The sequence below is a fragment of the Malus sylvestris genome, chromosome 12, assembly GCF_916048215.2.
Source record: "Malus sylvestris chromosome 12, drMalSylv7.2, whole genome shotgun sequence".
Lineage (NCBI taxonomy): Eukaryota > Viridiplantae > Streptophyta > Magnoliopsida > Rosales > Rosaceae > Malus > Malus sylvestris.
The window spans coordinates 1,451,855-1,465,677 of record NC_062271.1 but is presented as its reverse complement, the minus strand read 5'-3'; the positions used below and the strand labels follow the sequence as shown (position 1 = coordinate 1,465,677).

The 13,823-nt window shown below is 35.1% G+C and overlaps 1 protein-coding gene across 2 annotated transcripts; it reads right to left on the bottom strand.

Moving 5' to 3' along the window:
• Positions 1–41: 41 nt before the first annotated feature.
• LOC126593472 (protein DETOXIFICATION 21-like) lies at positions 42–8,054 on the bottom strand. 2 transcript variants are annotated; one of them, XM_050259555.1, is made up of 9 exons: positions 7,858–8,054; positions 3,101–3,414; positions 2,033–2,574; positions 1,753–1,839; positions 1,607–1,663; positions 1,180–1,418; positions 809–927; positions 417–503; positions 42–304 (listed from the first exon to the last, which is right to left on the bottom strand). In XM_050259555.1, exons 2-9 carry the CDS (start codon positions 3,380–3,382, stop codon positions 233–235), a joined length of 1,485 nt encoding a protein of 494 aa, XP_050115512.1. In that variant the 5' UTR covers positions 3,383–3,414; positions 7,858–8,054; the 3' UTR covers positions 42–232. The 2 variants fall into 2 exon arrangements, with proteins under 2 accessions (XP_050115512.1, XP_050115513.1); XM_050259556.1 differs by lacking the exon at positions 7,858–8,054 and having other exon boundaries at positions 3,120–3,246.
• Positions 8,055–13,823: the final 5,769 nt, after the last annotated feature.

Below are 13,823 nucleotides of genomic sequence, written 5' to 3'. Positions count from 1 at the left end.
TTCCAACCTAGACTACTCAGAACACGGTAACGCACTTCAAATTTCATAAACGATACGCATTTCAAATTTCAAATTTCATAAATGACGGTTGTTGAATTGAAGAAAATTGATAGGACAATGCAAAGTAATGTGAACCCTCCAAAACATCCTCCGCGTGTTGGCTATACCTCTTCTACGGGTATTTTCTCGTGGCAGTAACATAACAACTGAAGAACGATAAAAATTAGACATTTCACTTGTCGGTGATCGATTCTCTGTTATTTGTTCGATCCCACCTGTTAACGCGATTGCGAGCTATTTCTACCTGTCGATGTTGATAGAAGTTTTAGTTTCTTGGGGTGTGAAGAAAGGTTCTTCTGTACGTCATGTTAATTTTAGTGAAGGATGCAAAGAAAACAATCAAATATTCATTCTACCTGTTTATCCCAATCAGTCTTGTAGGTGAGTATGATTAGCACAATAGTTTGGACCAATGTTCCAAACAACATTCCAATCCAAACACCCTGCAGAAGAGGATTCATAAAATAAGTTAATCCGAAAAGGAAATCGAGGAGAAACGCGACGACTACTGAAGTAATTTAGTAGGCCGTTCGATAACCATTTTGTTTTCAGTTTTCATTCACTTTTTATGAAAACTGAAAACGAAATTTGGTAACCAATTTCAGTTTTGATCTCCTTTCTAGTCAATCATTTCAACGTCACAAAATATGCATCGGACTCTAGTCTCAAAATCCAGTATCGAGGACCCCTCAAACGGACCCTAACAAAAATTACATTAAGTGAGAAGAAGATAGACAGAGTAGCTTACTTCGACTTGCATTTTTAGAGGATAACCAAGCACAACTCCAACAGGAATCCCTACGATGTAATAGCAGGCTAGGTTCACATATGCTACATATTTCTGCCATCCAGCTCCCAGAGCAACTCCTGTAGGTGAAAGATTCGCTACGTTAGAAACTCTTCAAGATTTATAATACGTTCCTTTGGAAGCAAGAAATGTTCTTGATAACTGCAATGTACTTATTTAACTAGTCGTGATTTCTTTCATGTTTTCCCTTCGTGCCGTCAAATGCTGGTAATGGTTACCTCAACCGGTACTTGAAGACACAAAGGGGAACTGCTTTCTTTGAGGTATCTATTTAGCTATGCTTGCGTATTTCAGGGAAATGGCGATGTTACCAGAGAGCACGGGTTGAACGCTGTTCAACAGTATGGAGAAGGCCAACAAAGGAGACAACTCAGCCACCATTTTAGCTACAGCCTCATCGTCGGTGAAAATGTATGCAAGTTGTTCCCTCAAGAACAAGAAAAGCACGAAAAGCACCAATCCAATGCCTACTGAGATCGACACAATAACTACAATCGAGAACTTTGCCGCCTTTGAGCTACCCCTTCCAAGCTCATTCGACACCCGTACACTAGTGAAGGATTTCAAGCACGCTTCAGTACAACATTACATTACATGCAAACATATGAAGTTCTAAGAATATGTCGAAGAAACAAGGCGTAGATTCAAAAGTGAGGCATTGCTACGGTGAAGATCTTAAATGATTATTATCGTGGTTGCAGAGAACAATTTTCTGAAGAACAAGAAAAATAATAGTACCTTGCTGCAGCGAGGAAACCGAGAGATATCATCATTTCCCACCCGACGATGTTAAGGCTGCCGTTATGCCGGAAACATTTAGCATTGGAAACAGTTGGATGATCAGAGATTAGGATCACAAGGAAGAGGAAGGCTCTAAAACATACCAAATAGATAGGGCATCGATAGAAACTTCAGCATTTTCCATGTTTCCCGTTAAAAGGACCAAGATTGTGTTGTACCAAAGCTCGAGACTGTAAATGAAAAATCCGTTAGAAGCACCTATATGTAATTTGTGTCTATGTGAAAGCTCTAGTTCATAATGCCTCTATGCAGATATTCTCAATGACCAAAATCAGTAAAATTATAACAATTTATACGCGCGTACTTAAAGAAACCTAAGGAATAAGGTACAAAATAAAAGCCGAAACAAGTAGAAATTCTTACCAAAGCATAACGCCAGATGACAGAGAAAGCTTGAGGACATCCCAGAGATCAGTAAAAGCTAACGTAGAGAAGCCTGTCCATGTTTCGGGGCATCCTCCACATAGAACAAACAAAAGCTGACCCAGGTTGGGTAACCAATATGCTATAAGCGTTGACACCATTACACCGGGAACCCCAAACTTAAATTTCACACTCAAAAGCCAGCAAAGAAAGATGTGGATTCCAATTGAAATCGCTGACACATATGCAATGATCATATTTTTGCTTTGCGCTTGTAAGTACATTTGGCAAGTAAATGATACCACAAATGCAAAAAGCACAGGGATTACCCATAGAGAAATATGTCCTGCAATTTCTGAAATGTTTTCTGCTTGGCCTAAAGCCTCAAAAATCGGGGTTGTAAAGACGAAAAGAGGAATAAGCAAGCATGTGCTTACAAACAGTACTATCCATGACCTCTGAAGATGTATCCCAAGCATGTTGTACTGTTTTGCACCATACGATTGACCACAGAGAGTTTCCAGCGCACTTGCCATGCCAAGCTGTAGAGTAATAGATTCAGAAACATCGATCAGTCAGATCACACGGATAAGCCTAGATGTTATGGTTAAGTTTTCGTTAAGCAGATAACTTCATGAACTAAATGGTATGGTAGCCACTAGAAGATAATGCTTATCTCACATTGCATCTACAATTCGGAAAACAAATGATAAACCAGAATGTGGTTGGGGGTAATACATTTTTCGGTTACAAGTTGGGATACATAGATCACATGACAAGTCGTAAAGTAAAGAAAACTTGACGAATAAGCAATGGCTGATCTTCGAAGAACTAGTATTTGATACAAACACAAAACACTAAAACTTTAACTGCTTATAAACTGAAGATTTTAGCACTAAACAAAGCTTTATCTGCTTTAAATGCAACTTCTTTCGAACTAATTCACCGTGAAGTTCAAAAACTGCGAAAAGAAATCGAGAGTAGTATGAGGATTGCAATTGTCCCCAAGAACATGTGCAAAACAAGATCAAATAACAGAAATAGTAAAGGGCGCCAAAATAAACATACCAAGATGCCATTTGCGAACCTGACAAGTACGGTGAACACGAGTGAAAAAGCCGCTAGCTGCGCAGAACCAATGTGACCGATAAACGCTTGACTGATAACATTTGTTCCGAAACTCGCAACTCTGGTGAATATAGCAGGGCCAGCCACCACCCACATCTTCTTGGTTTCAATCCATACTCTTCTTTTCAGTGACAATTCTTCATCGCCATCAATAATTCTAGCCTCTTCTTCTCCAACACCAGTCTCTTTTACCAAGAGACTCCTTTTAATCTCTTCTCCCATTTGACGTGGCCAAGATAGTCTAGTTACTTGATCTGCAAGGCAAGTGCCAAATACAAATACAATTGCCATTAGAAAAAAAAAAGGAAATTATTCTCATGGAAATTCAAAAATGTTATTCTTACCATCTATTTAAACAATTTTTCTAATAGAGATGGACTCACATGTGTTGGTGGGCCCTACCTCTACTTGAGAGATTGTACAAATAGATGATAAATGTAGCGCAACTCATGGAAATGATTTTTAATTCATTCTTGCACTACAAGTAGAAAATTTTGGAGACTTGATTTCTAGTGTCTGAAATCAGGTCCCCGAATTTGGAGGCTCACAGCCGGTCAATAATGGTGAAAATGTCAATCCAACATTGGAAAATTACAAAAGTTTAAAGGTCATATAAGAAGTTGGTTTACTCCCTCATTGCTTACTAGTTTTAGAGTGAAATTTCAACTTTCTTATCAAAGGATGTTAACTATGTGTTGTGCTTAATAATCCACGTGCTTCTGCGTCATTTTTTCTAGAAAGAGAAGCACACTACTTTAATTAAATGGACTAAACTCGAATTTGGGCTCCCCCAGTTTACAGAATAAAAAAATTATAACAATTATAAAAGTAATATTCTTATTCTCTTATAAATGAGAGGATTTAAAATTCTTTTAGAAATATTCGATACAAATTAAAACGATACCGAAAAGATATCAAACAAAAGTCGCGAATCTAAATATGCCACATACCCAAGCAAGAACGACCGTTCGTTTGTTATCAAGGTTTTTTTTTCGTTCTTTTTTTTTTTTTTTGGCTAATTCAGTCGTTATCAAGTTTGAACACACCTAACTAATGACATGATTCTTTTTGTCAAGGATAAACTTGCAAGGGTGATGCTAGAGAAATTTATTTTTTAGCCATATTTTATAGAGCTAAAAAGGAGTACGAGGATGATGGAGCAAGGAGTACGACTATGAGTAGCATATATTCAAGTTATAAAGGATATATATGATTGAGTAAGGACTGCCGTTAGACTCATGAGGACAAACTGAAAGCTTTCCCATAATTGTAGGGATACACCAAGGCTCATCTTTAAGTCCTCACCTTTTTGCATTGGTAATGAATGAGTTAAGGAGACATATTCAACATGATATTCATTGGTGTATGCTTTTCACAGACGATATGGTGTTGATAGATGAAACATAGGAGAGAGTAAATGCTAAGCTTAAACTTTGACGGGAAGTGTTGGAATCTAAAGGTATTCGCATAAGTAGGTCAAAGACAGAGGTTCAAATTCAGGGGAAACAGAGGTTCAAATGAGTTAGGGATGAGGATTGGAGATCAAGAAGTACCAAGGAGCGAACGCTTTCGATATCTTGGATCTATCTTGCAAAAAAACGGAGAATTGGATTGATGAAGTGGAAGAGTGCATAGGGTGTGTTGCATGACCGTCATATGCCACTAAAGTTCAATGAAATTTTTTATATGGAACCCTTTAAATAGGAGGTTATCTTACATTGGTAGGATAGACAATTAATCACACATCATAGTTACAATGCAACTTAATTAAATCAAAACATGGCTTTGATAGATGAGAAGACATCAACATGCATATTTAATATAGGGACCATACTTATTGTAGTGCCTACATCAACATGTGAAATGAAGACCTACAGACGCTCCGATTGGAATATGCGATGATGAGACAGAGGCTTATGACCAAAGGGGTAGAGGATGACCTAGAAAGACTTGGAAAGAGACTCTAAGAAAAGACTTGGAGTACTTGAACATAACTAAAGACTTGGTACAAAACCAAGCACAGTGGCATTCTAAGATACATACGGCCGACCCACTTAGTGGGTAAGGCTTTGTTGTTGTTGTAGCAATATTTTATATAGCTCATGATGTTACATGTGATAGTTGGATTATTTCTTTAAATCATTAAAAAATAAGTCTAACCATCAATCGCCACATTATGTGATTTACAAATATGATCTAAAAAGATGATCTCCTAGTAATTTCCAACTTGCAATTATAGTTACCCTTCCTAAATAAAATTAGGAAAATGTTAGAATATTGTAGACCCTATTTTGTAGACCACATAATGTAGTGGGTGATGGTTATAGATCCCTTTTTAATAATGTGGTTCATATTTTGACATTTTGTCACTTAGTACTACGGTCTAGTGGTATTTCACTTGTAAGTGAGAGATCTTAGGTTCGATTCTCCCTAAAGAAGAATTTGAACCATATTATTACTAGTTCATTGTGAGGATAAACCCACCCCCTCCCTCTTAGTATAGATAATATTGGTTGTTCAAAAAAAAAAAAAAAGTTCAGCCATCAACCATCACATTATGTAGCCTACAAAATATGATCTGTCTAGCATCACTCATAAAACTAATTTATCTTTAGAGACAAAAAATTAAAATAACTTAGTGACACAAAATAAACTATATGTACACATACATATCGTTTTAGGGTTTTAAGTTTTGGTTTAGAAAAATGATATATGTTTACTAGAAAATGCAGTGAGACAATCTTTGGTCGAGTGTATGTTAATTCACACTTTAATAGAAATAAGGTCTAGTAATACAATTGGATTCCACCTCTTTATGATCTCCTTAGCGTGCGTTTTACTTACGGCAAACACTAATGATTAGGATTTAGAGAGAGAGGGTAGAAAGATCAATTTACGTCTGTTTAATACAGGGACCAAAATGCAAATTATCGTACGTGAAGCTAAATATGCCTCGTAACTACTCGTAGACAGTAACGACAGCCGTACATGAGTTATCAAGTTTGAACCCACCCAACTCCTTCATGGACAATTTGACAGCAATGTTCCTCGAGTTAGTTGACTTAGTTCCTCGAGTTAGTTGACTTAGTTATTAGTTACGTACCTTCTCAAATAGTAAAAACTAACTTAAATCACCATACAAACCAGTTGCTAATTAAAGTAAGCTGGCCACCCAGAATCTGGGCATTTCCTTAAGCTCTGATAAACTCTTAACAAATCATATTGACGGAAACCGTTTATATATGTATATTTATACATACTGAGAAGCTGACTTAAAGCGCTAACTAATTAATAAAATAATATGACGTTATATTACTCGTCAATTCACAGGTACGAATCATTTATATATCCCTCGTATTATCCAACCAACCAATTACATTTAGAAAATCATACCTAGTGGCTGAGGTTGAATCTTACCTCAAGGGAGGTCTTTTACAAATATAAAACTTTATTTTTTGACACCTAAGATACGGTATAGATTGATTGTATTTCTATTTAGGAGTAATTAGGTTTTCATCCTTATTTTTACTACTCTATTGATTAAAACCTTATTACTTTTCAATTTTTGATCAAGGTCCTTTGTATTAATAATATCATTAATTATTTCAATAATAAAATATTTTTTATTTCTAAATATATTCATTTAATATTAAAAATGTAACAATTAGTATATTTATATTTATGGCTAAATTTTTTATCATATATTTTTATTTTTAGTTTGTACCCATTTTTAATTTGCAACCCTTTTTTAATTTGTACCAATTTTCCTTTCAGTTTTAATTTGTACCCATATATTAATTTCTTTTTGTGCCCATATTTTTTAAAGTTTTATTTGTATTGTACCCATATTTTTTTATTTATTTGTACCCATTTTTATTTTTGCTAAATGTACCCATTTTGAAGAATGTACCCATGTTTTGATACAATAATTTTTTGGTTATTTTTTATGAATGTACCCATGTTTACACACACACACACACACAATAGTATATTTATATTTTAATATTTTTAATCCCACAAATTATGGTTTTTTATTTAAAATCTCATTACTATAAACAACTATAAATTTAATTTTTAATTTAAAAAATATAGTAACGTACATAGAAATAAATTATCAATTAATTTCAGGGACTTGGATCAAAAATTAAAAACCAACAAGGTTTCAGTCAAAGATTATTCATAACTAGGGACCGCATCCAAAGTCTCCCTTCTATTTATTTATCTCAACTTAGATGGAGAAACATCTTAGGAAGATAGAGGTAGATTATGATTTTCATACCGCATCAATCATATAGTCACTTAATCCAAGTAATATTTAAGAGCAGATAAATTAGAAGTTCAAGCCAACTAGCTTAAAAACAGTAAGTGATAAATCCTGACAATTAGATTCAGCTATCATGCTCAAAAACTTCGTCCTGGATTAATCTCCTCCGCCCAAAGATGAACGTGAAGTAATTAACAAGTAGAAGAAGCTACATCATTATAACTAGAATAAGAGAATCCCAAATCTATGAACTTCAAGATTGCAACAAAACTTACGAGGTTATGCTATATCTTATACATAAAAAAAATAAAAAATAAAAAAGTTGCTGGATAGGCCATGACTATCCTTGTCCTTTAGTGGCTCTGCCACTGATCATAACCAAAAACGTTTTGAAATAATAAAAAATCCTTTGCAGAGGGAGAGAGAGACTCACATGCTGGGGTTATACGCTGCAAATTAACCCAATGAGACTCCTCTGGCGACGGATGAATTGGAAGAGTAACACTGATCAGAGAGAGAACTAGAAGAGAGGGTTAGAGAGAGAGAGAGAGAGAGAGAGAGAGCTGGAGAGTGTGGACGAGATGTTTACAGAGGAGTCTGAAGTTGACGAATGATTAAATTGTTGGCTGTCATTAATATGGTTTTTGTTTTTTTGGGAAGTCGAAAAATAAAATGAAAAAATGAGTATAAAAACAAGGGGAAAAATGAAAAAGATTGAATGACGTCGTCGATGGGTGGGTGGGAGTTCTGCTTTACACACATCCTGCCAAAAACTTCATGGGCATTCACTTTTCCATTATGTATATAAAATAAAGAAACTAATGAATAGTGTTTGAAAATTTTAAGTTTTACTGATAAAGACAAAATAAAATAAAGAATAAAATAAATAGTATCATGATTGACTTTTTAATGTAAAAATGTGATTTTTTGTTAAAGTGAAAAATATTATTGGCTTTTCGTTAAAACTCTCTATAAAATATATGTAAGATATATAAAGCAATTATGCTTTTCAACAACACAAATTTTGGACAGTTTGGAGTATAAATACTGGTTCACCAATTTTGGAAGAATGGTTGTTAGCAACGAGAGATTTTTTCAGTGTGTTTGCAATATAAGATGATATATCATATGTCATTATACAAATTGTGAAATATTAAAAAATAAAATTTTTTTCTACTTACATAATGACATGTGAAATATCACCTCATATTCAAGTACATTATCATTATCAACATCTTTTCAAAAGGGACCTGGCTTCTCTGCCCTCTCACTTCCCATACACTCTCATCCTCTCTTATTTGTGCGGTCACAGTTAAGTCACGTCAACATTTTATATTATTATTGCTTTTTTGTCTTATTATCTCTATAAAAAAATCAATATAAAATATTGACGTGATTTAATTTAACGGTGATCATACAAAATAGAAGGGAATGAAAATGTATGGAAAGTAGGAGGGCTGAGAAGCCGGATCCCTTAAAGAATCATGAAAGTCAGACGTTTCATGTGTCGGGGGTCGATTCTCAAACATCTGTTACATTACAGACCACTTGTTTACACGGTCACGAGCTATAGCCACTGCTACCATTAAATACAAAGAGAGACAAATTTTATTAATTTCTTGGTGTGAATTCGAAGAAGGTAGGTACTTAAGAATTTCTCATTTAATTTAATTTATTGTAAAGGAGGCATAGATATTAGACAGTCAAATATTAATTCTACCTGTTTATCTCAATCATTTGCAGAGGAGGGTTGATAAAAAGAGAGAGGAGAGAATGCCGAAAGACCCGAACCATTCAATTTCAATCATACTATCCTCATTAGCCCATTTCAATCCTACTGAGTGGAGAATCCTCTCTGCATTTGAAATTTTGGGTTTCACAGATATTAATGATTCTGAAGTTGGAAATTTTCCTCAGTGCTTTCGATTTTAGAGAAGTATCTGTGAGAAGGATGAAAATATCAGCCTAGTCTAATTCAGTGCTCAAAGTTGTTGAAATGTCGACAAATATTGTGGCAGGGATAGAGTATCAGCGTCCCACTTTTTTAGCGGTGATATCAAGGCAGATAGTGGTGCTAATTTGGATGCCAGCCCTGTAATAAACTGGAAGTCTCGCTCTTACTTATGATTTGGTGAATTATATAGTACTTGTAACCTTGTAGTTTATTGCATGCATTACCTGACGAGAAGCGCTGGCGTTAATTTCGTTAGGCTTTGATGCATGTGCATATGCATACAGAGATTTCATTTCAATGCTTTAACGCGAATGAGTGTCAAAATATCCCTTTGCTGTAGCTGGCATCAATATTTCTTTTGTCTGAGCACAAATGTTGGATCTTCAATTAGGTACAGATAAATTTTTTAAGTGAGAGGATGGACGATATTATATTGTCAGAAAACTATTCGATGAGAATGCATCATCTTAGCATGTTTATCTGAAGAGTTCTTTTTTTTTTCTTCCATCAAAATATGAATGCTGACGCTGTGTTTATAAAGAAATAATCGGATACATTTTTTCATGCAGCAAAAGCCAACTACTTTGGCTGGAATCCGTTCTCTCGAACTGCTTAAAGAAGATGAGATGGCGTTTGATAACCTTTATTGTGTAGCCTTCCAGATGATGGGAGATTTTTTAATGTGACCGGTACACCACGTGTCATTATACAAATAGTGAGATATGTGTGCTAAAAAGTTAATAACTTAAAAAATAAGGGCATGTTTGGTATCATATTTGAAATTTTTTATAATTTCTCAAAACATATCTTAAGAACATTTCTTGAAAACAATTTTCTTTAAGACTCAAAAACCTGATTGGTTTGCGATTTAAAATTTTTAAATCTTATGACTTAAATTAAACAAAGAGATCTAAAAAGAGGAGAGGGAGACAGATGAGAGATGATGAAAGAAAGTAAGAGATGATTGAAGGAAAGAGAAAGAAAAGAGAGGATCGGACAAAATAGAGAGGAAGATGAGTGAGAGAAAATCAAGAGAATGAAGAGAGCAGATTGATAGAGAGAAGAAAAAGATAAAAAAAAAAAAAAAGAGGAGAGAGAAAGAAGAAAAGAGAAAGAGATAGTTTTGGAGTGAGAGAGAAGGAATGAGAGAAAAGAAATTAGTGAGATTAAATTTAAAAACTTTAAAAACTCATTTTTTATGTTTTTAAATAATAGACTATATTTTTAAGTTAGTCTTAAGTTCATTTTTTGAAAATAGTCCTACCAAACAAGTTTTTAAGGCTTAAAATTTGAAAATTATTTTTAAGTTTAAAAAGTTGAATTCAAGTAAAGTACCAAACATGTTCTAAAATTTCCCACCACTCCTATTACCTATTAAAATACGTGGTGTACCATTTTGTTTTCATCCCAGCTAAAAATTTCTCCCAAATGATGGATGCTCAATGGCTCGTAAAGCGTTCTTCTTATATGGACTTCAATGTAAATGACTTTGTCGCTCCGCTTGCGAATTTAAGATACAAAGCGCTGCATTCTTCTTCTCCTGACTCTGTTTCAATTTTTTCCAGGATGTTATGAAGTCTACGACAAGTCAGTTAGAACTCGAGCTTGCACTCGAAGATGTCGGCTGTGTAAAAGATTTACCCGCATACAATTTGTTGAGAAAATAATCCCTCTCTCTTTTGTAAACCTTTTATTTTTTATTTTTTTGTAAGTTTTCATTCCTGCAATTCTTTACTCTAATGTTCTCACCATCGGCAAGATCATAGATGAAATTCTATCTGGAAAATCTAGTAAAGTTACCAATGTAAAATATTTTCCTTCTCATTGACGAAGAGATCAGAAACTTCGGGTTCCCCCTCCCCTATTTGGTTCAGGTCTTATCTTGTGATGGTCTACGCTATCCTCCACACAACTAGCTCGGAGGTTTGGGTTCCCCCTCCCAGTTTGGTTCAAGTCTTGTCTCGTGATGGTCTACCTTGTCCTCCACGCAACTAGATCGGAGGTCTGGCCATTTTCTCTCCCCCTCCTGCTTTTGTTAGCACGTTTGGCTATAGTGGAGCTTCGAGCTATCTGGGACGATTATCCCCCTTTGTTTCTGTCGAAGTTTCACTTGTTTTCTTTAGTGAAAGTTTGATAGAAAAACAAATGCCAATAGCCATTTCATTTACTTCCAAAAAATGCCAATGACTATTTGGCCTAGCGGTACCTAGACTCTACTTTGTTTATAACTCTGTAACACACTTCAAATTTCATAAATTACTGTTGTTAAATTGAAGAAAATTGATAGGACCAAATTATGTATACTCTCCAAATGATCCTTCGTGTGCTGGGTATACTTCTTCTACGCGTCTTTCTCGTGGCGGAAAGAGAACAATTGAAGAACGATAAAAATTAGATATTTCAAGTGTGTTTGATTCTCTGTTGTTTGGTCGATTCCACCTACTAACGCGGTTACGAGCTATTTCTACCTATAAATGTTGATACGAGTTTTAGTTTCTTGGGTGTGAAGAAAGGTTCTTCAGTATGTCATGTTAATACTAGTGAAGGATGCAAAGAAAACAATCAAATATTAATTCTACCTGTTTATCCCAATCAGTCTGGTAGGTGAGTATCATTATAGCACACTAGTTTGGACTAATGTTCCAAACAACATTCCAATCCAAACACCCTGCAGAAATCCATAAAATGAGTTATTCAGAAAGTAAATGGAGGAGAGAACACGACTATTGAAGTGATTTAGTAGGGGGCTCGCTTGATAACCATTTCGTTTTCAAATTTCATTTGTTTTGCTCTCTTTTCTTGTTAGTCATTTCAACGTTACACAACATGCATCGGACTCCAGTCTCAAAACCCATTATCGAGGACCCCTGAAACAAACCCTAAATAAAAATAGATTGAGTGACAAGAAGATAGAGAGCGAGTAACTTACTTTGACTTGCATTTTTAGAGGATAACCAAGCACAACTCCAACAGGAATTCCTATGATGTAATAGCAGCCTAGGTTCACATATGCTACATATTTCTGCCATCCAGCTCCCAGAGCAACTCCTGTAGATGAAAGATTCGTTACGTTATAAGCTTTTCAAGAGTACGAGTATGATGGAGCAATGAGTACGAGTATGAACAGTATATATCTAAGCAATAAAGGATATGTATGATGGAGTAAGGACTACCGTAAGAATTTATGAAGTACAAATCAAAAGCTTTTTCATAACTGAATCAATGCTATCTTTAAGTCCTTACCTTTTTACATAGGTAATAGATAAGTTAAGGGGACATATTCATGATAATATTCCTTGGTGTATGATTTTCGCAAACGATATAATGTTGATAGATAAAACTCAAGAAAGAGTAAATGCTAAGCTTAACCTTTGGCGGGAAATGTTGGAATCTAAAGGTATTCGCATAAGTAGGTCAAAGACAGTATATGAAGTGCAAGTATAGTAGGAACGAAGGTTCAAATAAGTTAGGGGTGAGACTTGGAGATAAGAAAATACCAAAGAGTGAACGCTTTCAATATCATAGATCTATTTTGCAAAAAAAAAAAAAAAAAAAAAAAAACAGAGAATTGGATGGAGACTAAACCACTTAATATAATATGGATGGATGAAGTGGGAGAGTGCACATCGGGTGTGTTATGAGACTATCGTATGCCACTAAAGCTCAAAGGGGAAATTTTTTATAGGACGGCAATAAGGCCATCAATGGTTTATGGCACGGAATGTTGGCGGTCAAGTATCAACACGTACACAAAATGAGTGTAGCGGAGATGAGAATGCTTTGTTGGATCTATGGGCACACGAGAAATGATAGGATTAGGAGAGGATATCCGAGATAGAGTAGAAGTAACCGAAATTAAAGATAAGATGAGAGAAAATCGGTTAAGATGGTTTGAACATGTGAAACGAAGACCTACAGACACTCCGGTTAGAAGATGCAATTACGAGACACAGACTCAAAGCCAAAGGGGTAAAGGAAGACCTAAGAAGACTTGGAAAGAAATTTGAAGAAAAGACTTGGAGTACTTGGACTTAACAAAAGACTTGGATCAAAACCGAGTGCAGTGACGTTCTAGGATTCATATGGCCAACACCACTTAGTGGGATAAGACTTCATTGTTGTTGTTGTAGCAGCCATATTTTATAGAGCACATGATGTTACAGGTGATAGTTGGATTCTTTCTTTAAATAATTAAAAAAGAAGTTCAACCATTAACCATCACATTCTGTGATTTACAAAATATGGTAAAAAAAGATGGTCACCTAGTATTTTCCAATTTGCAACTATAGTTACCCTTCTCAAATAAATTAGGAACATGCTAGAAAGACTATATTTTCAGACCATATTTTGTAGACCACATAATGTGGTGGGTGATGGTTGGATTCTTTTTTAATGAATTTAAGGAGTCCAACCATCACCCGTCTCATTATGTGGTCTACAAATTT

Bases quoted from the DNA above. Each gene is read 5' to 3' on its own strand.
- LOC126593472 (XM_050259555.1), bottom strand. From the start codon at position 3,382: ATGGGAGAAGAGATTAAAAGGAGTCTCTTGGTAAAAGAGACTGGTGTT. The intron at 1,840-2,032 runs GTAAGAATTTCT...TTTCATTTACAG, and splicing joins TCATCTGGCGTTATGCTTTG to TCTCGAGCTTTGGTACAACA. The intron at 305-416 runs GTAGAATGAATA...CAACATCGACAG, and splicing joins AGACTGATTGGGATAAACAG to GTAGAAATAGCTCGCAATCG.